The 27,370-nt window shown below is 35.9% G+C and overlaps 1 protein-coding gene across 3 annotated transcripts in view; it reads left to right on the top strand.

Moving 5' to 3' along the window:
* LOC148947325 (SLIT-ROBO Rho GTPase-activating protein 1-like) overlaps nt 1–27,370 on the top strand; it is a 707,344-nt gene that overhangs the window by 244,774 nt on the left and 435,200 nt on the right. For all 3 annotated transcript variants that reach the window (XM_089097014.1, XM_089097015.1, XM_089097013.1), the window contains 5 exons: nt 5,303–5,527; nt 12,247–12,534; nt 15,334–15,616; nt 16,622–16,834; nt 18,730–18,835. In XM_089097014.1, the coding sequence (XP_088953140.1) occupies nt 5,303–5,527; nt 12,247–12,534; nt 15,334–15,616; nt 16,622–16,834; nt 18,730–18,835 (1,115 nt within the window). The remainder of the gene's footprint in view (nt 1–5,302; nt 5,528–12,246; nt 12,535–15,333; nt 15,617–16,621; nt 16,835–18,729; nt 18,836–27,370) is intronic.

Raw genomic sequence — 27,370 nt, 5'->3', positions numbered from 1 at the left:
TTTCTTGATTTGAAATTTCAAGCTGTCCTTGAATTTGGCTATAATACTTGTGAGTGGTTTTGAGCTTAATATCTAAGCCGATGCTCTGCAGAAAGAAGTCTGACAAGGCCTTTAGCAAGAGCTGCATCAATTATAGTTTTGTTTGCTGGAATATTATGGACAGTCTTAACCTCTATTGGTGTCCCATCTGGCAAAATCCCGTCTAATGAAGTACCAAGAAACTGATTTGTTGATTGAACCAAAAGAACAATAGCCTCACCTTTCGTAATTTCCGCGCCAATTTTTTCTTCATATGCTCTTAAAGCAATAGGTTCTAACCGACTACCTTTCAGCATAGCAGTTGAGCGGTAACCACAACCTCCACTTCTAATATCTTTCACAATCGGTGCAGTTTTAGTTGATTGTTTGCGTGTAGCTATTCTGTGAAAGTACGTGCTGGTTATTTTATTACTTTTTTCATATATTCAGTTTTCATTGGAAGATTGGCCTTTGGTTCTCTCGTAAAGTTATTTCAAAGCGGTTTCACTACTCTTAAGAAAAGACTCCTCAAATGTAACCATAGTTATTTCTAAATTCTCTTCTTTTATATCAGACTTATTTCAGATTAGTCAATGTTCAGAGTTACTCAGAGGGAGTTGTTGATTGTATTTTCTTTTAGCCTGGAATCTACCTACAATATTACTATAATACCGTATCAGAGTTTGCTTGGATTTAGCTCAGTGGTTTGCGGTTTTACTACAGAATTTCTTCATTATGTTTGTTGGACTGTGATTTAATGTTTTTTTCCATGTATAAGCATGCTACTTTGGACCAAGTGCTTAGGACAATCTTGCACCACCAATTCAGGCGTGATATGACCCTCGCTTTGACCTACTAATGTGCTTGCCTCCGCAAAACTTGGCAGCTACTGACATGTAATTCTCGGCAAGGTTCGTTGTTACATCGGTAAGGAGGAAATCTGCTTTCTTGCACACGTTCTCAACCCCATCTCTCACATCCTGGAGAACCTGTGCTGGTAGGTTGTACCAACGATCCTCTATAAAGCTATCGGGTAGTTAACTTTTTCGGGGGTAAGTATCTCCGTACTTCACGTTATTTCTAAAGACACGATCGGGGCCTTTGTGGAGAAATCTTTTAAAATTAAAGGCTCTACAATCCACTTCTGCATTTTTTTTATTATCCCACGAAGGTATTTTGTGAGTCTTTGTATAATCTCTCTTTTTAGAAATTTCGCATGTGCAACCTTCTTCATTTTCACTAGATTATACAGATACGAAGTGTAGTTTTTCGTAACATGGTTTGCACACTCTTTTTTTTTCAATTAGAGGACCGTATGAGTTGTTCTTTTTAATTTTGTATAAAACACTCGTGTCACCATCTACTATAAAACGACGGGACTGCAGTCCATGCATTTTATCGCTTACTCTAAAACCTTCAGTGAGAATATCCGTCTCCATACTATATGACGGGCCATCATAATTCATAAGACACAAATTTTGTAGCGGTGTTTTTACCTCCTTTTTCGCCCAAAAACAAATATCAATATTTATTTTTTATGCCCACGTACAGCAATTTTTTTTGTGTAAGCGTCAATGATTACAGCCACACAACCCTTAGCTGTATAATCATGCCCCTTACTCCATTTGTTCCACCCACCATCACAAACCACTTAGGTCCATATGAATCATTGACATATCGATCTTCGTGGATTGTAAGCTGTGGGGATTCTTTTCCATTCTCCAGTAAAACATCTGTCAAAGTAGCAATCCATACTTTCCCTACAGAAAGTCGAATTTTCAAAAATAAATTTTGTGACATGCCTTACACACCTAGTACACCTAGAATCTCACAAAGTGTTGCGTAGCCTCCTCCTGAGCCCATGACACCCCAAGTAGCCTTCAAATTGAGGTCTCCATGCACATTTGTGTAACGTTCAATCGATTCTTTCGGATTTTCTTCGGAAAAAGATGTTAAATAATCTTTGATCTTTATCACGGGTGGGTCAGGTTCATTTTTCACTAGTTTTTTCCACTTACAGGCAGTATATTCTGTCACTAGTGTAATTTTTAAGCCAACATTATATACACGAACGATGCGCATATCGGGGTTTTCTTCTCTACATTGAAATTTGTGCAGTAAAAATTCTGCGAGCTCTTGGACGAAAAATGGAAGGTTCACTATGCAGCTGAGATTCGGAATGTTCCCTAAATCAACACCCTCCGAAATTTTTTTCTGTTTCTCAATGAGAGCTGGTCCTGCATCTGATACTGAATCATTTACATCATCTGTAGACTCATTAGCAATAGAAGTTTCCATTGGAAGGTAGGACCTGAAATACAAAAAGTAAGTTAGTAATCGAAGCAGACAGTGAGAGAACAAGCAATTTTAAAAGAAATTAATTATGCTGTTTTTCCGAAAACCATATTTAAAGGAATGCCACTCTAGCTAAACTTTTTGGCGCGCAAAATGTATTTAGAATAGTGTAATTATCAATAATCATTTATGTGTAAAAGAGGGAAAGGGGGGGCTGAAAAATTAACTGAGTTTTTGAGTGAATCTAGTTGGCTCCTGTTATTTCAAATCAGGGTTGTCAATTGCGTTCTTGTCAAATTTTATTTGTTTATATCAGGGATAACACCATGCGTCATTTGTTACTTTTCTGACTGGGATCAGGCACTCTTAAGATGAATTCCGATTAAAAAATTAAAAAAAGTCTCTATAACACAGTAGTAAAGTAGAGTACATTTACAACCACTTCCAAAACAAAACCTATCAGAGGCAAAAATAATAAAAATAACTAGAAGATAACCATTTTCCTCTTGAAAAGAAATGAAAGTATTCATTTTGTTTATCTAGGCCAGCTGAATTTTAAGTATAGTTCACTCTTGTCCAGAGGCAGACTGAACAACTGGTCCTCCTGTCACCTGGTAGGTGAGTCCTCAATAAAAATGGCACTTGACCCTTAGGATAAAAACAAAAAAAAAGATTGAGGAAAAAGTTGAAAAACAAATAATATTAAACTTAACGAGTATTATATATATGGAATAAGCATAAAAATTGACTTTTTTATGGGTCTATTGTTATAAAAATTCTGCTTTTTAGAGCTTCGATTACTATTCGGCCGAGTCGCGCTGTTTTTCAGGTCCATTATCCCTCCCCACTCTCCTCGGTTACTGTTTGTCCTCTTCAACCGTTTCAAGTATGATTATGTTTAGGAGAATGATTGTGTCGTTTTATAATTTATATACATTGCTACCCATACATTACACGTTGCATACCACCCATATAAGCCTAATTTAACCTTGAATCAGGTTTTGGTTAGTTCCTTCCATTACAGGCTGCTCATCGCAAAATGAGTACTCCTTACTCCTATCTTCTCCCCAAGATTTTTTTTTTTTAATTTAATTAATGGGTACCCTCATTAGCTTAATCCAATACATCGGCGGTTATAGGTCGGGGCAGGGAGGGGGCAGCGCTTGTATTTCATATTTGTATACTCCTGTGGCATACCTTGCCCCCCCCCCCTCCCAGATTATGAGGTCTAAGGCCGCTAATGATCAAATACTATACAAAATTCTTAATCTAACCAAAAAAGAATCCTCCCTTTCCAGTTGAAAAATGCTTCCATGGTTAATTTCCCCATGAAGTATTTTTCTCACGGATATTCCCCCCTCCAATGGAAAAATATTCTAGCCAGTTCCAACCCAGGTGAAAATTTCTCCGGAAAATGTCTTCAGAACACCTCAACATGTAAAATTGAGTTCGCAAGGAAAAAGTAAGACAAATAACACCATATTTAATACTTGTCTATTATATAAAACACTCGAGAAGTGAAGTTTTGTGAATACTAATGAAATAGAAAAAAATTATTATGAAAATATAATATTTTAGAAACAAATTTGGGCTATATATTTGGACATTAGGGTAGGGGGGGGGGTGAAGCAAAGCAAATATTAAATTCATAACCTAAATAAACCAATTTTAAACTAACCAAACATATTTAACCAAATTAAAAAAACATGATCAAAATAGAATGCTTTATTAGCAAAATAGTGAAAACTACAACTTGGAAATATGCTCCCAGAGCATATTTAACTTATACAATAAATTACGTATAATTTATGTACTTACCGCACATGTTTTAGATTAAGCCATCCTTTGTTGATATTTTTTCTCCTAGTCATTCTCATGTGATTCTCTCAGCAGTCAAACTCGAATTAAAAATGTATCTGACCCGTCTTAGCCTTTGGTCTGTTTCCATCCTGGGGGTTTATAGTGGGGTTTTTTATAACAGTATAAATAAATTAAAATTTTATTTTTTTTTATAAATATATATAAATAAAACGACTCGGAATAATAAGCTGAAAAGCTTGGAATATACTAAATAAAAAAAGAGCTACAACTTGAAGTCAATTTCGACTTCGTCGCTTTTAAAAACGCCTTACAAGAGTCTAAATTGTGAAAACGTAAAAACAATCGTGGAGGAATAAATTTAAAAAAAATAGAATTTTCAAATGGGCCAATTACTTTCAAAAGTTTTTTTTTAATTTATGGTACTTTCAATTTTTTCAAATTGTCTTATTTTTACGCTCCAGACCTTTTTCAAAAAAAGCTACAAAGTTTCACTTTAGATTTTTTTTCTATTTTCTGGTAATTAAATCAAAAAAAACAAAACGGCCAAATTTTAGATCCTTCTTCAAAGATCCCTTGTGGAAAAATTTGTTTTGCTGACATGCCGGGTCAGAGAGCTAGATCTCTTTTCATAGCATAGGAAAATTAACATTACAATGGATTTAGGGAGTTTAACCTTAACTATTCTCTTGAAAATGTTTGGCTGCTGTTTGGGCTTAGTAATCATACAGCTGGTAATTTTTACGTCTTTTTAAGAAGCAGCAATATCAAGAAATTTATAGCACAATGTTTTGCGCTATATAAAGAAAAGATATCCGGGGCTACCAAAAAACTAATGTTGAAAGACAAAAGTACCGTAGAGTAGCTAATAAAGAACTTTTCACCCCCATCCTTCCATTCTTTTTTGCCTGTCTTGGAAAAAAGGAGAGTGATGAGCTTTTGAACTGTTTGATTTTATATGATCATTTAAAATCAACTCCATTTTCCATTTCTAAAGGGGTTTTATGAGGTTTCATTCTTGTACATATTACTCTATTTTTGTGTATTGTACCTTTGGTTATTTTCCCTCTTTGTTTTTAACATTGGTATGTATTAACTTAAAATAAGTTTTTCTCTTTTTGAGTATGGTATTTATAATTTCTAAAGTTAATCTACTGTTTTTCTCTTATAGTGCATGGATTTTGGGTTTCACACAGGAATAGCTAAAGCTATTCAAGTTCATTTAGCTGCCAAAGAGGGTCTACGTAGATCGTCCCAACATTCCTCGGATCAAATTGCCATGTGTATTAACAATTTAGATTCCAGGACAGATAAGAGGAAATTTATTGAAGGAAATCATACAGCTTTTGTTGCCCCTCGAAAACTGGAACAGCCTAGTCCTGTTTCTCCTGACCAGGTAGTTTTTTTTTTTTTTTTTTTTTTTTTTTTTTTTTTTTTTTTTTTTTACAAGTTCCATGCCAGCACAGCAGGTGGTTAGCAGTAATTTCCTGATTATTAGAAACCTGAAGGTTTAAGGGTCCTCCCATGTTTGTACCTTTTCTCTTCTATTCTATTTGAAGCAGTAATGTAGTAATAGTAATATTTACAATCTCAATTTATTTTCTTATTTTCTATACTTTAACTTGCTATTTTATTCCTTAATAATAAAATAAAAATATAATATTTCTAGGGTTCCAAATGCTCCAGGATTGTTGAGCTAAACCTTACAGCATTTGAATGGGTTCTGCGGCCAAACTTTGTAATATTTAACTTTTGTAAATTTTCTAGAAAAGCTGTGCAAGTCTACTGCGTGAACGTTGATGCCACCTATATTTTAGACTGTTTTTGGCTCGTTACTAGAGCAATAAAGTTTTCGTGCAGGATTTATATATGGGGGGGGGGTCAAATCAGAAAACCCTCCTGTTTTAGGGATTGGGTTCTCAGCGGATCGGGAACCCAAATACCCTAGAAATTGATTTTATTAGTAAATGTAGCTGAGAGTCCATTTTCTCCCTCTTTCTTCAATGATATAATAACTGTGATGTATTTTAAAGCTTTCTGATCATATACCAAATTTATGTGTGGTGACCAGTAAAATATATAGCACAAGCTATGAATAGTTTTATAATATACAACTGACCAATCAAACTACCCTGTGATTTACAGTCTACAATGATAGTAAGTTTCAAAATAAAAATTTGTCGACCCCCTTTCTCAGACATGCTCATCTGACAACTTCCGCTCCCTCTTGACAGGACCTGTGCCCTGCAAACACTTCGTATATTAAAAAAATAAAAATAAAAAGGGAATTCTAAACTTTTCTGGATAAGGATAATTTAGTACTTTATCTTTTAGATGTAGTAATGGTATATTTTAGAATTACAGGAATTTTTAAAGGCCCGCCCAGTTATTTGCTAAATATGGGAAAATTTCCTCCAATGATTCTCCATTAATTAAAATCTAAATTTGATTTCATTGGCTGATAGCCAAGGACGAGTTACCAATTTATACAAACGGCTTTTTTTGCATCACACTTAGCACCATGTTAGGCTCGTCATTTTTCTTATTTGACCTGGTTTGAAAAACTTCAGATTGAGGCAACCTGAACTTAATTTCCTTAAAGTTCTTTTTAACAATGCAGATGACATTCTTAATCTGTAACACACGGTCTTTTTTTGCTCAGTTTGTGACAGATGGTCCCTACTCCTACATAATTGGCTGCTCCATAACTCTGAAGAAGAACGAAGGACGAAAACCGATTTCATGCTTGTCTTTCTGTATACAGTCTTCTCGCTTCTTGTAAACAATTTTCGAGACAGAACTGACTAAGCATGGCAAAAAAAAGTAATCTTTGTTATAAATTGTTTTTCATTTTTGTTTCCTTTGTATGTTGAAAATAATTTTGGTCTGTATCTTTTATGTAAAATCATTTATTAAACACTAGTTTTGGCCCATAAATTTGGCCCATTTCAAGCCTAGCAAGGGTGCATGAAACGGCTGTAAAATGGAAATGATGACAAACAAATAATAAAAATAAAGAACTCGAACACGGAACAAAACTAAAATTGTCTGCCTAGAAACTGAAACGCTAATACAAATTCGTTAATTAAGTTTCAAAATGTAATAATGTATGTAAAACGAAAATGTAATGAAATGAAAATGTAAAATGTCAATGTATGTTCAAACAAACAAAACTGAATACAAACTTTTTAAATTTAATACAAAAGATTTTCAACCCCATCAATTTCCTTTGAAATGAGCCATTAACCAGATCTCAACGATGTTCCTGTGCCCAGCTATCTGAGGAAAAGAAGTAAAAAAAAAAAAAAAAAAAAAAAAAAAAAAGCCATCTATGTAGTATATTGTGGTTTCAGTCACTTTTCTTGAATTTAAAGCCAGTGTATTTCCCTTGTTGTTCAAGCCAAGGGACGATAATACTATGGGGGTGATCGTCTCTTATTAGGTTGCTAGCTACAGCTGCAGCCCGGATAGTAAAAGTATGTATATTTTTCGGTAAAGATCACTATTAAGTCGTCGTCCGTTCCAGAAAAGATGAAGAAAATCATAAAAACACACAGACTGCAATAATGACCAGTCTGAGCGCTTAATTGCGCTATCTTGTGAAAAACTAGATTTGTGTATGGATAAAATTCAGCACTTACGTTTACCTTGCATTAAAGCCGGCGACTTTAATTGTAATCTGTCCGAGTCAAATTCTCAAGCGTCGCCGGGTACAACATAGGCTAGGGGTTTATTTAGTGATTTCTTGTGTGTTTTAGATAAATCGTCCGATTTTACATATGTTCACAGGTCCTCGCGAACTTCCAACCTGGACCACATTGTAGTATCGTCAGATTTGCGAGCGGATATAGTAAAGCTTGTGTTTGATTATCAGTTGTCTGTTCATCTTTCCATAACTTGCTCTGTCGGTATGCCATCTTCTGGTCACCAAACCACACCTCTTGCTTCTTCAGCACCTCGACACCGTCGTAACTGGTCGAAAATCGATCAAACCCTATTCGTCGAGTCGGTAGATTTGGTCCTGAATAAAATCAGCGTCCCATTTCATCTCCTTCAGAAGTCACTCCAGTTACCTCAAAAAGAGGTTTCGATATGTCTAGATATATATTGTGCATAAATATGCCATGCTCTCCGCTTCGCAGAAAAACAAGCTGTTCCTTTGCAACGAATTCGTAAAGGATTCATTCCCGGGTGGTCGTCAAATCCAGATCTCGTCATTTCATGTAGTCAAGCAAAATTTTGGTTTTCAGTATGGAAAGAGTGTGGACGTCCGAATATGGGTCTTGTGAACAGCATATGGATTTTCACGAAGCGAAAGTTTTCTAAGGCCCTGGCTAGGTATCGGAAAAATCTAGTCAATTGTTTTACTACCCGTGCCAAACAAGATAGAAATATGATCTTCAAGTTAGTCTCTCATTCTGCAAAAAAATTCTTCGTCACCATCCCCAGCCAACATCCCTGAAGATGAATGGTATACCCACTACGAATCGGAGCCTTCAGTTCCTGATTCCTTCATAAAACAATCTTACGAGGCTGCCTTAGATCAGTTTCTATCTTCTCATCCCGATGAAGATTTTATCGTCAGTACCCGCTCTGTTGAAGATGCCATCCGTACACTCAGTGTAAAGGCTCATCGGGCATTAAAGAAGGCAGTGCGATCCACTTTAAACACGGAGGTAAACTTCTCGCGGCACATCTCTCTCTGCTTGTGCAGATGATTTTCTCAAGGGATTGTTCCTGTGTCTTTCTGCATCGGAGATCTGACTCCCATTTCTAAAAAGGGAAAATCTGAAATTCAATGTACACCATTCCGTCTGATAACTGTAGCTACGTCGTTGTGCAAGCTCATCGAGTTACTGTTTATACAGGAACTCGAAAAAGTATGCTACACTCCTCCGCATCAGTTTGGCTTCAAGCGAGGAACTGGATGTGCTGATGCCTTAACAGTCGTTGCTAATGTCTTGATAGATGCCAAATCTTCTGGAGAGAGCCTTTCTTTGGCAGGACACGACATTAGACGTGCTTTCGACTCTCTAATCCATGCTGCGATGCTTCTGAAGGCTGGTAAGCGTGGGTTGAATCTAGCTGTCATTCATTCTCTCGGGAATCTTTATTCTAGATTACGGATCCGACTGAAGCTACCTCCTGACAAGGGTTTGACCCCCATTCCGCGCACCCGACTACTTCCAGTCAAGAAAGGAGCGTGTCGAGGAGCAGTCACCTCTCCCGACCTTTTCAATAACTGTGTCCTTGATGCACACGATCAATTTCCATCTTCGCTGATTCTGTCATCTGCTAACTTGTCTTTGGTATGTTACGCAGACGACATCCTGAATCTTATCCGAACCCTTCAGCGGATAATTGATATCTTCGAAATACTTGAAGCCGAATATCTTAAAGTTGGACTTCACATCAACTCTTCAAAATCGGAAATCGTCCTATCCAATGGGAAAACTGATTTTTGTGTTCCTACCATTGCCCTTGGTTCTAGCTCTGTCTAGCCAGTGGATCACCTCGTTTATCTAGGTTTACCTATAGGTTCGTCTATCCGCCACACCCGAAAACTTCTCCTCGAACAGCTTAAACGACGAATTTCAGCGTTTTAGGCTTCAATTGTATCGTGCAAACTCCGATTCAACCGGCTGCTTCTAGCAAGCTTGTATAACGCCATCGCTCTTCTTCACATTTTATATGCCACGCCCTTCCGGAAACTTCTCAATAAAACTGACCAGAATAAAATCAGAGCGATGTATTTTCGTTTTGTGAAGTATTTGCTTCGTCTACCTCCGTGGTATAAGAATTCGCAAGTAATTGAAAAATTTAAAGTCGGAGACCCTGTCGTCGCCGTCGCTAGATGAATTGCGAAGCTTAATAGAAAAATACGCCGAAATCTACACGAATGGTCCCATCTGCTCAATCACTGATTCGTTCTCTTTGTTGGTTCAGTTTGTTGTAGTTTATGTCCTTTTTATTCTTTATTTTTTTTTAAGTGCTCCGTCTTGTTGTGTGTTGATTTGACTGGTTTTTCAATAGATAAATAAATAAATAAAAAAGAAATGCCAGATTGAAAATGTACAAACTGAGACATAGAGAAACAGAAAAGGGAAACTGCGGATATTATTAGGATAAACCTGAATTGCAGGATGTTTTATACGTTTTCGCCTACTGCAGATGGGTTAGCTTAAGCGTAGCTCATTTTGAATGAAGACTGAACACGGTACATTTACCGAAGACGGAGACTTGGCTGAAATAGCCGTGCGTTTCCTGTTTTTTTACTGTCCGAAATTATTTTCCTTTTCTTGCCCCTACTTTGCTTGATTGGGGACAGGGTTTTTGTTTGAGTACACACAGGGATTGGTTAAGAATCACCAACATAACCAAAGCAGACATAAAAGAATGATCATCTGAGGTCGTTTTAGTGTCTATTAGTGTGGGCATCCATATATCCGTACTTTTCCTATTTTTTCACTGGCCGAAACTATTATTCGCCATTTCTTGTTCCTCTTGTTTCTTTGAGTGCGTACAGGAACTGGTTAAGAATCACCAACGTGGCCAAAGCAGACATAAAAGAATGATAATGCGAAGTCGTTTTAGTGTCTGTTAGTGTGGGTATCCATATATCTGTACTTTTCCTATTTTTTCACTGGCCGAAATTATTAATTTCCATTTCTTGTTCCTCTTGTTTCTTTGAGTGCGTACAGGGACTGGTTAAGAATCACCAACGTGGCCAAAGCAGACATAAAGGAATAATTATCTGACGTCGTTTTAGTCTCTATTAGTGTGGGTATCCATACATCAGTACTTTTCCTATTTTTCACTGGCCGAAATTATTATTTGCCATTTCTTGTTCCTCTTTTGTTTGTTTGAGTACGCACAGGGACTGGTTAAGAATCACCAACGTGGCCAAAGCAGACATAAAGGGGAAGGGGAGCGCCTGGTTCCTGCATAAGCTGATGGTCTCTGCTGTATGGTCTCAAGACCGATTTAAGTCATATATATATATATATATATATATATATATATATATATATATATATATATATATATATATATATATATATATAAGTTGTATGATTGTATTGGGGGTTTGTTTTATATATATATATAAGTTGTATGATTGTATTGGGGGTTTGTTTTAAGTCGGAAATAGATTCAGGCAGCCATAACAAACGGAATGCAAAGATGAGTTTTAATCTACAGACTGTGTATTACTTTCTTTTAATTTTTTTTCTGAAACCAGGACAGCATTTGGTTTCAGCTGATGCCACAGGTGCTAGACGAACACCAATTACATTTTTTTAATTAGAACACAATTGCTTTAAACAGCGCTCCCAAATGTGTGTAATTCTTATATTTTTTAATTTTAATTCAACCAGGAATAAGCTGGTTCAAAATCTGAAATTCTAATCGCAATTAATGTTTAATATTCGTATATCTAAAAACATTTATCACAACCAATCGAAATTTTTCTATTAAGAGCAGTTTTTGCGTGACAATTTGTTTTATATTTTTGTTGTCTTGAACACCATATATTCAACACAAAAAATAAAAAAAATACTCCGCAAAATAATGAGTGCTAGAATAAAAACGTTATGTCATTTTTGTCAACATTACAAAAAAATACAACAAAAAAAAAAAAAAAACGCATTCTACTTGCTTTTTAATTTTGTTTTTACTCAGGGAACTTGTTTATTTATAACTTGACAGTCAATGATATCAATAGGTAATAGACAAGCTCCAAGTCTGTTTCTGAATTTAGTAGACCCCGCTTCTTTAGAATTTCTTATCAAATATTTCAAGTTTTATTTCAATTCAACATCGATTAAGCTGAAATTTACTAAAAATTTTGAATTTACTGAGGAATAAAAGAAAAATTTAAGGGCTCGAAAATCCAGACATATTTCTAATACCACCGTTTACACTATGTTTAGAAATGTAATATACTCTTTTTAGCAAACATTATATTTTATTTAATGCAATACCAAAAATCAGTTCGGTGTTTTAGTCTGAGACACCAGAAATAAAAATTATCTATAAAACTACTAGCGCTAAAAAATGTTGAAAAAAATTGTCTACATTAAAATAATGTTAAAAGATGATGTGCCGCTTTTTCAGGAGCCAGGGTCAAATATAGACCTGACAGTCAATGATGACCTTAAAGACGAGCTCATGTCTCGTGCCAATATGCTAATGCGGAGACTGACATCGCTCCGTGCGGAGTCTGAGGAAATTTGGAAAACAATTGAAACGGCCGAGAAGAGTTTAGTGTCAATGATCTCAGATGATGAACTTCAGAAGTTTACTGCACATCTCTTCACAGAGGAGTCTAATGGACGCTTGCCCGAAAGTCTTCTTCCCAAATTGAAGCCAGATAGACTTGAGACTGAGGACTTCTATTTGGTTGTAAGTTGAATTTGATATAAAATTAATTGAATAACACCTGTAGAAGGATCGCTCAATTCTCGAAAATGTCTGGGGGAGGGGCTAGGATCTTTTCATTTTTTTTTTTTCAATGAAGACACAACAAAGGTATTTTTCGAAATCACGGGGTTGGGGGCTTTTTTATTTCTTTTATCTGAAAATACCAAAATAAACATTATGGCCTTCTCCTCCTGATTGGCTCTCCCTGTCGGCAAGGGTAATATATCATATCAACGGATGTAATGGCCTATTAACCCACAAGATTAAAAAAATTCGTTTATTAAAGTCTGTAATACGGGTATAATGTTAAAAAGAAATACACGATTTTTTTCATGTAGGCCCTAGGGTCTATGTAACAGTGCAGTGAAAACTCCCCTGCGAAACCGGGATCAAAGTTCAAACCTGCCTTTCACAGGGACTTCCCACTCGAGCACGTGTTTGACTCCTCTAGAAATGGACCAAAAAGTACCAAATGAAAAGTACCAAGACCATCAAAATTGTCCCCTGGGTCCATCTTAGGTCTATTAATACACTTAGAAATGCAAAATATCAAGAACACAAATTTGTTTTGCTTCTAAAGATTTTTGATGAGCACACTATCCTTTCACACTCAATATGGAGCCCTGGCCGTCAGGCTCTTTCCTTTGTACTCAGGGAACATCTTTTTCTTTCGATGGCGTAATTTTTTTTTTTTTTTTTTTTTTTTTTTAAGCAAACAGTAATTAGATTGTTGTGTTATATAAATCTATTTTGAAAAACAAAACACAACTTGTATTTTTACCAAATACTTTTGTATCCAAATGCTTATTGATTTTTACTTAAAGCACAAAAGACATCAAAATAAAAATGTTGATAAAAATTTGTTTTTAAGTACAGACAATATATAGCTGTATTGATTTAAACTGTAGTACGTATTTTTTTCACTCAAAAACATTTACCTGTATTTGTATAAATGGCGTTTTAAGCACTAAGTATACGTGGAATATGTACAGCCACGTATATTCGGGTCTCTATAGCAACTGCCCATATCCCTGCCCTAATAGACTACTAAAGATACGTGGGGTATGATGTTTATTACAAGTGCCAAACTGACCATGGCTTTCATAGAAGACTACAAATCGAAAACGTTAAAAAATCAAAAACTTACAAATTTGGTCTATCTCCGTAGTTCGTTAGGACATATCTTTCCAAACTCTTTTCTTCCCTTATTCTGCTGATCTCCAATCTCCAAACCTCTGCTGATCAACCAATCTCCAAAAACTTGCCGCGCTGCATCGCCATAGAGATGTACTTTCCACGTTCCTAACATCCAGTTGGCAACAAGCGTTCAGGATTCCCATCATCCAGCTTTGGTTAAAGTTTATTGTAGGTAGAAATAAGATAGAAAAATCGTGGCACCATAATTACATGCGGGCTCCCCTTCCCTCTTTGAATCGGGTAGCCTTTGTCCATATTCAAAAGTTTTCAGATTTTTGTTTTTCAAGTTGGCTTGTATTTAGCATTATGAGCCAAATGATGATGAATAACAAGTAGAAAAGGCAATGGGAAACGCAGTCACACGAGTAAACTTTTGTGCATAACCAAAGATCACGTCTGGCCTCATTAGGGTGGGCAAATTGGGAAGCACTTACAACAGCAACTATTATGATACTCGAAAATAGCGTGAAATTGAGAATCCAATCGTACATTTCTTCTTTTCCTATCTTATTTCTGTCCTGTAACAAACCTTAACCAACTTTTCAATTCCTTCACTTGCAGTGAAAATGCGCTAAGTCATCATTGCCCTCACATATTGGACAAAAATGCAGAATTGCTCTGTGATCTAAACCTCCCCATTTACTCTCTCCCTTCTGCAAGTGCCTTAAAATTACCCCCTGTTGTCCATGTCATATCCTTTCCGTGAAATCCACTTTAAAATAATATTCCTCTCCCATGTCTTCTGGATCTGGATGTAGACACCAAGAGACTCTGCCGTGTTTCTTCTGTGTATCATAGCTTTATATCTAGCTTTTGTAGTTCTATCGATCCTTCTTCAGTCGGAGAATCTACTGCTCTTCCTGTACCCATCCTCCTGATATTCTTCAAGTGGGAGTCCCTTTGAGACTGAGTCCAGTGACGCTGCCTACTGTATGATAAGAGCTCATACTTGACTTAAATATTTTGCCAAATTATGACTGCATAGATTTGATGACAATTTTCTGTCATGAGGTGACAGAAATTTCTAAGACGATATTGACAAAAATTTTCGGTATTTTGAACTTTCTTATCTGTGCATATGATTTAGTTTTAACATACAATCAATTTTCATTACCTTTAAAACAACCATAGGACTAAGAAAAATACACTATAAAATCAAACAGATTTCTTTAGAAACTAAAAATGTTCAAGTAGTTATTTAGAAAAATTAATGTTTAATTCTAGTTAAAAATTAGTTATACATTAAAATAATACAAAAATAACTGTTCATGTTGTTTGCATTGCTAATGCACCCCAACTGAGTTTTTAATATGTGTATTTTTTGGTCCATTGATATTTTAATCTTTCATTGCTTTTCTAATTCTATGTCAAATTTGAATTTTCCTATTCTTCATCAGGTTTTACTTAAATTTTATCCAAACGTATTAAGCTGAATAAAAAAAGTAGATTTTATTCATTCTACCACAATTTTCTATCGTCCCCTTATTTTACTACCTTCTGTTTTTCTCTCCTGTCTGCAAAAACATTATTTTTTTATTACATTTTAATATCCGCAGTTTTTCTCATTCAGATTCAATTTTTCAGAAATTTAAAGAATATATCCTTCGATCTAATCGTCAGTACCGTCTACAAGCCAAGCTTGATTTGATACGTCGGTCACTAGGGAACGAGTTCTCTGAAATCACAATACCTGCATCTCCACTTATTGTGCAGGGTCAACAAAGACCTCCAAGAAGGCGAATAGGCCGAACGCCACGAATCGGCCAACCGAAGCTATTTGGAGGAAGCATTGAGGAATACGTAGAAGTCACAGGGAAAGACATACCTTTAATTGTGAAAAGCTGCATACGAGTTATTAACTTATATGGTAAGCCTTATCACTTAACTTCTTTGGTAAGGAATTCTAGTGACTGTGGTTTAAACAGCTCTATCTGACATCTCAAAAAAATATTTCTGGGCAGGTTTATATTGTAGTATTATATCATCTTTTTGGGTTTTTCCATTGGACAATCATCCCTAAAGTATTTGAAATATGACAAAAAAGTATATTCTCCCACAATTATTCAATTTTCTGCGACAAGGAGGGAAGACTTCACAGGTAGATTCTAACGGAAGTACCCAAGTACTTTCCTTAACTAAAAATATCGAGTTTACAAATCATTTGTATTAAACAGGTCTTATTTACAGTTTTTCGCTGATAGAACAAAGAATCCATCATCACTATTTTTAGATTTTGGTCAGTTATCATAGCCGGGTTGTAGGGTACAACACTGGGATACAAAATTATTCCATTTTTAAAACCTTGGCAGGCTTCTAATTTTTCTGCTCAGAATATTTCTAGCGAGATAAAGTTTTGCAGGCTACCCTCCCCCCTCCCCTTAATGATTTATATGTCCGTGAAGAAATACAAATGCTAAAATCTAAATTTTTTTAGATTTGTTTTATTATGTTTTGAATTTATTAGAGGGTATTCAGTGATTAGCGTGTTGCTACAGTGATTGGTACTTTGCGTGTAGTATAAACTACATTATGCATGGGAAATTAGGGTTAAAGATCTTGCGTTCTTTTACTATTAGACAATTTTCCGAAAAAATTCAACTAGCCCTACGCAACTAAACGCAACTAGGTCAAAAACGCAGCAATACATTTATGACGCCGTATCTGTGTGAAAAAATCGAAAGCATTTTAAGTTTTGTAGGTCATTTTACTTGGAAAGCATCTATTTACTCGGAGCGACTTTTTTTTGGATTATTCGGACCTATTTTACTTCTCAAGAAGATTAAAAAGATCTACAAACCGATTATTTCGAGTTATTTGTAGCTATTTATTCGGATTCGGTATTGGCATGCTAATTTTGTTTCCTTTGTTATAGGTCTTCAGCACCAAGGAATATTCCGAGTGTCTGGGTCTCAAGTTGAAATAAATCATTTCCGAGAAGCATTTGAGAGAGGGGATGATCCCTTGGCAGATATGACAGATGCCTCTGACATCAATTCTGTGGCAGGAGTTTTGAAATTGTACCTGCGTGAACTGAGAGAACCTTTTTTTCCACTAGTATTTTTTGACCAATTTATGGCGCTTGCTCGTAAGTATTCGAGAAATATAAATGTGCCTAAATACTAACCAAAAGGTAGATAATAATTGTATATTAAAAAAAATGATAAATAATAACAAATAAATTATAAAGTAAACAACTGAAATAATAAAAATTGAAGGTGAGCCACCTGTTTATCTTACTCTTCGATTATCTTGGGGTATTTGCTATAGGAGCAAGAGGGGGATTAAAAGTCTTTAAACTGAAAAGAAAAACTATAATAAAATAAGAAAACAAAATTGAGAAATAAAGTATGACATGATAAGCGTAAAACAGATCGGGACAAAATAAAAATTAACGAAATTAAGAAGTAAAAGAAAGATTAATAAAAAGATATAAAATGAGTGTAGTATGAAAAATCTGATACATATGTATCTTGCCTTTGAATTACAGTGAGGAGTCTGGCTTTCACAAGGGAAGGGATAAAACTCTTTCCACTAGGATAGAATTAAACATTAGACGTAAAGTAAATATTTATAAAATGATGAAAATAAAGATGCAGAAATAATAATAAAAATTTGCACATAGTAGTAATGAAAATTACTACTAATATCTCCTCTTTGTCTTTTTGGCACTGGGAAATGAAATTTCTCTTTTCGGTAACAACAGCAGATTAATATGAGAACTTCAAATCTGACTATTAAATAATATCCAATATTTTACATAGATTAGAGCAAACTGAATAATGTCATCTTATGATGGTATATCCGTCAATCAGTTTCATTCAGTTGAGATGTAAAATTTTTGTTTACTTACGGAAGGTTTCAAAATTTTTAATAAAAAAAAAACTGACACACGGATGATACATAGCCCTTTCCATGATCTTATTATGTTGTTTTTAGTGGCTTCCACAGTGGTTACTATAGTAAATGGCTACCACAAGCAATGAATGCACGGTATTAGTTTTGTTATATGCAATATGGTGGTTTATCTTTTTATATTATATATAAAAACTGGCGTGTGATTTTTTTTAAATTATTTTGCTATAGACTTGATCAATGCTACCAATCCTAAAATACTATTTTTCTTGATTTTGAAGATCGGGGATTTAAACCTCCAGTTAAGGTTTTCTGTCACGACGGTTGTAATTATAATTGGTTTTATAATAATAACTAATTTTAATAAATTAGAATAACAAGCTAAAAGTAATTAACTTAAAAAAATGAATATTTGATCGTTTAATACACTTTTGTACAAGAAATTGCGCTATTAAGAAGCTATTGGGGGTTTCAAGCCTCCGGCTAAGGGTTTTCGGCTACAACAGTTGCAATTCCAATTGGCTGTATAATAACACATCCGTTGAATTTATTAAGATTTTAGTCACTTGTTTATTTTTTTTCCTTGGTACTTCGCGCATGACGCTAGATAGTGTAGGCTGTTTATTCTTAAAAAATTAAGTTTTAGCTTCCTCTCCTGTGAGCTGTACTTACTTTTTAGCTCGTGGGGTTCAAGATAATGATACACTGTGCTGTGCCCTAAATAAGCGATAGGTACCATTATATTCTGTCGAGGGGGTAAAACAACAAAGTATTCTTGTGGATGTACTGCAAAGTTTACTTTTCAAGAAGAAAATTCAGACGAAATCAACGGATAATAAAAAAAATAACGTGTTATATTGTTACCGTACAAAAAATTTAGATATTTATTGTAGTAGCTATTTTGATAGACTCAAGCATTGCACAAAGTGTGTCTAGTTTATTCCATAAGTACCAAACTTTAAACTACCAAACTACCAAGCATAGTCTGCATGCTAAGCGGGAAAAAACAACAAAAAAACCACTCGATCTAGTTCCTTTAAAATGTATATTGGTCCTTGATCAACTAATTACTAATATATACATTGTATCTTTTTAAAGTACTTACTTTGTTTTATTTTCCAACTTTAGAATTGGAATCAAAGGAAGATTTTGTAAATAGAATGGGAGAGGTCATTCAATCTTTACCACGTGCTGTCTTCATTGTTATGCGATATATATTCCATTTCTTACATCAGTAAGTTTTCAAGTTTATTCCAGTTTCATACTCTTATCTGTTTGTTCGATAGTCAACATTTTTTGTTTTTGTTTAAAGTTTTGACCCTGTCTCTTTAATTTTTCGTTTTGGTATGTTTGGGATCAACACTGATCATGTTCATTCCAAAGGTATGCCTTTTTTCACTTTTCGGCCATTCGTTTTGAAATTTTCACCCATTGTCATTTTGATCCCTGAGAAGTGATTGGTTACGAGGAAGGGGGAATCAGGACGAGTGAAGAAACTGTGTGGGTAACACATCGCTCTTTACTAAGTCTACTTGATGAGAGTATTCCAAGCATAGTTTTAAAGAATAAAATGAATGTTCCTAAAACCTCTAACAAATTCTCTTTTTCACTACAATCATGTTAAAGAAAAAGAAAATAATTATTGTAATCGTTTTTGTATTTGCCTGCTAATTAAGAGAATTGCACGCCTTTCGAATTTTTTTTTCTTAGAAATACTGTTATAGTTTACTGTCTGTTTTTAAGTTTCCCCTTTGTTCAATTTTCAAATAGTCTTTGGATTGATATTTTTTTTTTCTATGGCTGTGGTGCTTGTCAGAAACATACATTTTTGGAAAGGTACCTTGTAATAGGAAAAAAAAACCTGTTTTTTTTTCTATCGAATTTTGCCATTTATTTGTAACCTCTTACCTGTTGCCTAGGTCAAATAAATTCCTTTTGTTGTTTGACAATTGCTGGTTACTGGTCATCATTGACTGGCAAGTCAAAACTAGCTCAACTTTATTTGTGCAGTTCCCAGTTAGCATGGGCGGGAATAGAAACAAATATAAAAACGAAAAATAGGTACTTTGAACATTAAAAATTCTAGTTGCTAAATGTGATCTATAATTTTGACTTGTTTTTGTATTTGATTTTATGTTTGACAATCTTCTTGTTCAATTGACCTGTTCCATTGCAAGGCGGCTAATTAATTAAGCAATACTGCTTTATGCAAATTGCTGCATACAAATTTGATTAATCCAGTTTCAGTACGTTTAAGAATAGTAATGACATGATTTCCATTTACTCTTGAATCAGAGAATAACGTCAAAGCAGCTACTGAATAACGAACCGGCAAGTAATTTTCACAGATTGGAACAATAAATCTAAGTCCATTTAAAAAAAAATACAGAAAATGTTTTTAATTTTTTTTTGGATATTCTGAAGCTTGACCAGATCTTCGATTAAGAAAGGAACGAATTGAACCAAAAATTGGGGAGAACATTTCAGAATGTGTCAAATGTACCCTTGAAGTGTCCCGCCTTTCCCGCAGGCTAAAGCTGCAATTCAGAATGCAACCGGAACAGCGAGATGTTGCCTATTTCAATAGAAAATTTTAGCAGTGAGGGGGACATGGAAACATACCTCAGCACCTCCGAGTGTGCAGCTGTCCATAACCAGTGGGGCAAATCGACGTAGGCAGTGAGGCTGTGTGGTTTGTTGACAAGAAAAGCCGCTGAAGCTACTTCGATGCTCCCACCAAACTAAATTAGCGACTATGATGAGGTCAAACGGGCAATTCTTCGTAGTTGTTGGGTCACATCGGAAGCCTACCGAGTTCGTTTCTGCTCAGAACAGAAAGAGGCAGATCAGTCTTTCATTTACTATGGGAGGAGGCTGGATCGACTATCTGTCAAATAGTGCCAGGACTACAAAACAGAAACAGACCCCGAGAGGCTTAGACAGAAAATAGACGACATTCATCGACTGATTGTGGTTGAATAATTTATAGGTTCTATAAAAAATGATAAACTACGCATACGTCTCAAAGATCTCGACCAGTCGCCTTTGGAGGCAGTATGCAGATTAGCAGATGCGTTTTTCCTCGCCAAAAGAGACGAAAAAGTGGATTCGAAGAATTTGCCACGGAAAGAAAACAGATCTCGAGAAACTCAAAATCACGAAGAGAAGCCTAATACAGAGAAGAAATATGCACAAAATACTGCCGCTGGCACCTCCCCGTCACAGAAGAACTATCAAAGTTGTTATAACTGCGGGAAGAAAAGGCATAGGGCCAAGGACTGCCGACAGCCAAGGAAACAAACTCTTCTAGCTCGAAGTCCTAGTCCATTGGAAGATGTAAGGGAACGTTTCTATTTCGAAGGCAAAATTGAAGGGCGACCAGCAACTTTCTTGGTCGACAGTGGTGCCACCCTATGTATCATGCATAAGAAGTATATGCAGGACCACAGCTTCCCTTCAAAGAAGACAGCGTCCATGGGGACTGCAAAGCCTATCCTGTTTAAGACGTTCACATCCTGGTAGGAAGGAAAGGGGAAGGTTTCAGTGACTGCGTACCCGTTGCTGTCTCAAGCGAATTACCTGTGGACTTGATTCTAGGCTTTTGATTCTTGATTCAATGAACTTTGCAGTCAGCACTTTGGAAAGAAAAAAAACTAATTATTAGAGTTCTTGTCAGCACAAGGAAAAAGAAATACTCGCCTGAAGACCTTAAACAGGATGAATTCGTACCAAGGACGAGTTATTCGCCTCCAATGCCGAGGAATCCTAATCTGCCGTCTCCGAAGAACGGAGGAGTGGATATTCCAGAAAATGATATTTGGATAATACAGGTGGATCCTGAAAACACTGGGAGGCCAGACAGACGGAAAAAGAGTTGAAAGGAGATGCGCATAGAGCGTGATTTGCACAAGCCTCTTTCATTGGGTACAGCTCAAGGGGTAAGTCCGGATCAACTGACTGGGGATGAACTCAAACGACTACAAGAGAATGACGAAAGCTTGGTAAGTTGTTTAAAGCAAGTCTCGCTACGTGGAAACAATGAGATCCTTGATGGGGGGCTGTATAGGAAGAGGAACTCGTCAGTGGGCGAGGAGGTATTGCAACTTGTTGGGCCACAGTCTTGTAGGTCCTTCATCATTAAGTTGGCCCAAGGATTTTATTTTACAGACAGACGCTTCTGACATAGGCGTTGGAGCGGTCCTCACCCAAAGGGATGGTGAAGAGCACCCAATTGCATTCTGTAGTAGGAAACTGACCCAGGCTGAAAAACATTACTCGACCGTGAAAAAAGAAGCTGTTGCTCTCAAATGGGGAATTGAAAGCTTCGAGTACAACTTGAAGGGACGCCGTTTCTTCGCAGAAAAGGACCACAACCCTCTTGGTGGCTTAATGTTGCTCGAAGTTGCAGCGCTCGTATCACTCACTGATCATTAGCTCTGCAAGAATTTCAGTTTAAGATTAATAGCCGACCGGGATCCATGAACGCAAATGCTGACGCGATTTCAAGGCTATTCTGAGTAATATTGTAGTGATAGCTATTAAGGATGTCTCTTACATCCTCTTGTGGAAGGGAGGGGTTTCATGAATCGCCTATGGAAATTATACTTGTAGCTAAAGCCTTTTTTCATGTCAAGTCTTTACCTGTGTGATTGCGTAAGCGAGTGCTGACATCGCTGAACTCTGGACTGTTATAAACTTTTATGTGATTCACTTTTGTGAGTTGCGATTTGTGTGTTAAAGATTAAAGAAAGGAATTTCGTATATGAACAGTTCACTGGAATAGAACAGAAATTAGGCCACCATAAGAATACAGAGATAAAATCTGGTGTCTACAGAATTCCATGCTCGTGTGGTCTTCAGTACATCGGAAGAACTCACCAACGGCTTACGGATAGATTAAATCAACACTTTACCTCAATTGATAACACCCTTAAAAAGCGGAAAAAACGGAAAATTTTTACTCCGCCCCTGTAGAACATATCTATGATTTTCTGGAACATACTATTTTATTTAACCAAGCTAGTTTAATTTCTCATGACAAAGGTATTGTCCAGCACTACAGGGAAGCGGCTGAAATTTTTAAATACCAACATTTAGGTCTATTTTTGAACAGAGTTTCCGATGACTTAAGAATAAACGAGTCAGGTCTCGGTTTTCTCAAAAGAGAAGCCGACTCTTTAGTAATCCCTAAAATAAACCTTAAATCATTTTCCAATCGCACAATCAAACATGTCAACAATATCTCATATCTCAAAAAGTGTCTGAAAGGACTGCAGTTACTAAAATAAGAAATCAGATGGCATAGTTTTCTGACTTATTTAATTGCTGGTTTGTTTTGTTTTGATTGAATGAATGTTTTCTTTAATTTCTCTGTTGTCCGCTAGTATTTGTCGATGGCAGTTCATAATTTTTTGGATTTTGTGCAAATCGCGAATATTGTCGAATGACTCACTCTATGGTTGTTAGGTATTTGGTTTTAATTCTTTATAATTTTTGGCTTTTATTGAATTTTATTCATCTCTTATTATTATTTTTTTTCATTGTTTTTTTTTGTTTTTCGACATTGACTTTCCGCGTTTGTTTTGTTGGTTTTTCTTCGGCACTTCCCTTGAATATATTATTTCGTTTCGCGCTGAATAAGAGAGGCGGTTGTCCTCTCGAAATATACGCTTTATTTATTTATTCAGTAAATTCCGTTTGGCCTTAAAAACCCCATTGTTGATCTTTTACTTTTCTTACATTATGGCAGGCCAATGTGGTTTAAGAAATTATCTTTACTTGAACATCTACTGCAAGAGTAGGTACTAAGCCTACTTTTATCGTTTTTCTGTGGACTGTACCGTCCTTCTTTGCAGTTTCCATTCTCACCCAAGCAGACGGGCATTGGTGCTTATCTCCGTAATAACACAATGTTGTAACCATATCCGTATAGTTTATTTTTGTCTTATTAATTAGGGCAGTTCGCACAAAAGTTTGCTCACTATTTGAGTCAATTACCATTTTGGTCAATTTTCTGTTTAATTTTCCTTCTATTTTATATGATTTCACAAACTTGGGCTACACTATGGGCTATAGCCCAGTCTGTTCTTTTATGGGTTACTTTCTTATCTCTATTATGACAATTTTTCGAAAAAAGTTTTGAGGAATCACATTTTACCAGATTATTTGCGTTTCGAGCTTGAATATCATGTATTTCGTTTTTTAGACTTGAAGGCTTAGCCTCCCATTTTGTTTTATGGGCCGTTCCACCTTCCCCCCTTGTCAACGAAGTTGTATGTTTTTCTGTCTTAGCATCTAATTTCTGATAAATTTTCATTTTCTCTCATCAGCCGGAGATTCGTAGCGTGTACCAAATTTATTGTAGACAATTGTTGTTGAGTTTGGGAATTTCTCCCTACAATCATTTCCGTCAATTGTTTTCTATCCTCTATCTGCCTTCTCCTTTCGTTCCCTGGCTATTCTTTCGGCCTACTCTTTATGTTCTTTCTCGCTATTCTTTCAGTCTCCTCCTTTTTTCTTTGGTTATATTATCTCTCTCTCTCTCTCTTTCTTTTCTATCTTCCTCCTCCTTTTTTTCTCTCGCTACTCTTTCTTCCTTCATGAAATTTACTATATGTTATGTCATATCTACATGATTACTTTTTCGTGGCCCCTTGCTGGACATTGAGCTCCTACTACTCCTCCTACTTGGTCTACTTTGATTCTTTCCATCGTTATATCCTCTTAATTCATTTTCTGAGTCTGTTCGTTCTCTGTTTCTTCGCTCCATTATCTGTATTATATCTGACCGACAACTCTCCCTCATTTTACATGGCATCTGAAGAGTGAGCTTCTCTTGTTTTCTCATGTGTTATAGCTTCCATGTCTACTTCGTACCCTCTCATATTACCGGGTGTACTCCTTCCCGATCGTATTATTTCTATCTCCGTCTCTTTTTCTCTGTTTGAGCCTCTCGTTTTTTGGGAATAATTTTTTTTATACAGGTTTTCTGTTTCCTCGTGTTTTTCATGTTTTAATTCTGAAAACGATTTGTTCTGTTTCACCGCGGCAGCTTTTCTAGAATTAATATCTAATTCTATTAAGTTTTGTCCTTTTCTCGACCTTGTGTTAGTCTTTTCTCTCTGTCCAATATTATTTCAAAATTCAGATAACAACTATTTTTTCAATGTACAACAACGTACTTTCTTGAATGGTCAAATTTACTTCCGGTACTCTTTCGTAAAACCTTGTTCCGTCTCACTTAGCCAACGGTCTTCGCAAGCTAATTAGCCATGTCATATTTTAATTCGTAAGATTTATTGCATTCTAGCTAGGCTATGCCCATCCCGATAATAATTTGCAATATTTTAACTAATTCCGTCTTTCTTTTTTTTATATAGCCTACAATAGTAGGCTAAACTAAATTGTATCTTCATAAACGCGGATTCTTTTCACTACCGGTATCCCGGGAGTGGTCCTAGTCTGTAGCTGCCACCACACTTTGATGTGGAACGCTCGTGAGCCGCCACTATTTATTCTCTTACGCCACACCAGTGCCGCTGGCGGTGTCGCCAGAGTATAGTAACGCGATTCAAAGGATTCTAGAGTTTCTTCGGGCACTAGTATTGTAACCAATGTGCGTGTGAAATGTACACTATCTTTTCAAGGGCTAAGGGTGCCATTCAAGGGCTATAGTGCAAGGGTGCCACACCCTGTATCACCACCCCATATATCTCTAACTATCTCTTTGGAGGTTAAACGGATTCTCCTGTCAATATATTAACGACGGTACTTCTCGCAAACTCTTTTCCTGCCCTGCCAAGGTTCGGGGAAAAATAATCTCACACAGTTGGAGAAAATAACTTACTTTCATTCTTCCAAGTGTAAACTCCGACAAAACATGAACTTTGAGCTCTATAGCGTAGACTTTGCAGTCTTGAAACGAACTAACTGCAAAAATCACTGTATTTACTCAAAGAAACCTGGTGTAGGGGTTGACCCTAGATTGGCCCTGGCCAATCAGATAAATGAGGGCTTAAAAACTAAAAACTTTTGGAACAACATTATCTATCAATAGCCAAGCCCAGAGAGACAAAAATAGATTTTTGTCTGACTTAGCAAAGAGAATTTAGCCTGTCCTTTGAAATTATCAGAATCAGAACCAGTTTAATGGAAACAGCTGTCATAGACACATTAAAAAATGCACTAAAAGACGCTGTTCTTTAAATGAAAAACACTTCACTACATGAAAAACACTTCACTACATGTTATTAAAAGCACTTGTAAAGAAAGGAACAAAGGAGTTACTGAGTCTGTTTGTGCGGCATGAGACTGGCATAAGCTTGCTCTTGCTTCCGGTATTTGCGTGAACAGGCATTTGAGGTGGTAATATTGTCCGATGTACAGGACTAGACAATAAAAACTGGCCAAAACGAATCATCAGCTGAAAACTGCGATCAAGAAGGCTTGGTATTTCAAGTGACTTCAGAGCGGAGCTGCAATCTGCATATTTGTCACAAAGAATGAACTTTACAGCTCGTTTCTGGATCCCCTCCAAATCATCACTTAAATAATCTATGTGATGAACTTGCGGGCCCCAAACGGGACACGCATATTCAAGGATGGGTCGAATAAAAGTGTGGTACGCCGTTTTTTAGTTTATATATTGGAAAACCTAGGTGGCGCATCGCCACTAGTGTCCGCATAGCGTATTTCCCCTTCTTTACCAGCTCTTGTACGTGAATAGGGAACGAACAGTCCACACCAAAGGTGACGCCCAAGATAGTTGCACACGAAGCAGAAGGGAACAAAGTCGCGGGGAAGGTAAAATCGTTGTTTAAGTGGGTTAATTCTCATAACCTTTGATTTATTCTCGTTAATTTGAAGACTGTTAGCAGTACACTGCGATTTTATAAGCAAATGCTAGTGATTTTATTAGCAAATGCAAATGCTATACTAGTGTTAGAGTGTTAGATAAGAAAGATGTCACTAAAATACAATGATCCTTTCGATGGGACTTTCTCCTGTCACAAGAAACCGCTTGTCGCGGCGGTAACAACTTCATGATACCATAAAAAAAAAGAAAAAAATACCGCTTTTTTTAGTTACCTGCACAACAGGAAGCTATCTCTGAGTTAATGTCTAGTCTCAACTGCAACGCCTATTCCCGCTTTAAAAGACCCCCCCCCCTCCCCTTCAGAATTTCCTCTCCGTAGTGCTCCTCAGCCTGTACCTATGCCCATGTACCTATCATCATATATATATATATATATATATATATATATATATATATATATATATATATATATATATATATATATATATATATATATATATATATATATATATATATATATATATATATATATATATATATATATATATATATATATATATATATATATATATATATATATATATATATATATACATATATACAAAAAAACACATAACAGAAAAAGTTATCAAGCTACCACAACTTTTTTTTCTATTTTTGGATTCCTTCCAGATTCTTTGTTTAATCTATTTTATTTCCTATTTATCAAGTTCCTTTTTGTCTTTTAACTAGTTTTTTCGTTCCTTTTTCATATCTACATTTATTACTGATTTTTTTTTCCTTTCTCTTGTCCTCATTGTCTGTTTCTTCAATGTTCTTTTTTGAATCGGGATTAAAATGTAATTCAGACTGGTGAGGCTTATGATAGCTACATTTTATGCAATACGATCTAATCTTCTTGTCCAATGAGTCTACCAAAATTGTCAAATTAAAAAACAAAACACCCTAAAAACC

This window comes from Artemia sp. Qi Xiang Cuo, chromosome 11, assembly GCF_049724085.1.
Source record: "Artemia sp. Qi Xiang Cuo chromosome 11, ASM4972408v1, whole genome shotgun sequence".
NCBI lineage: Eukaryota > Metazoa > Arthropoda > Branchiopoda > Anostraca > Artemiidae > Artemia > Artemia sp. Qi Xiang Cuo.
The sequence above is the reverse complement of the archived record's forward strand: the minus strand, read 5'-3'. Positions and strand labels throughout refer to the sequence as shown.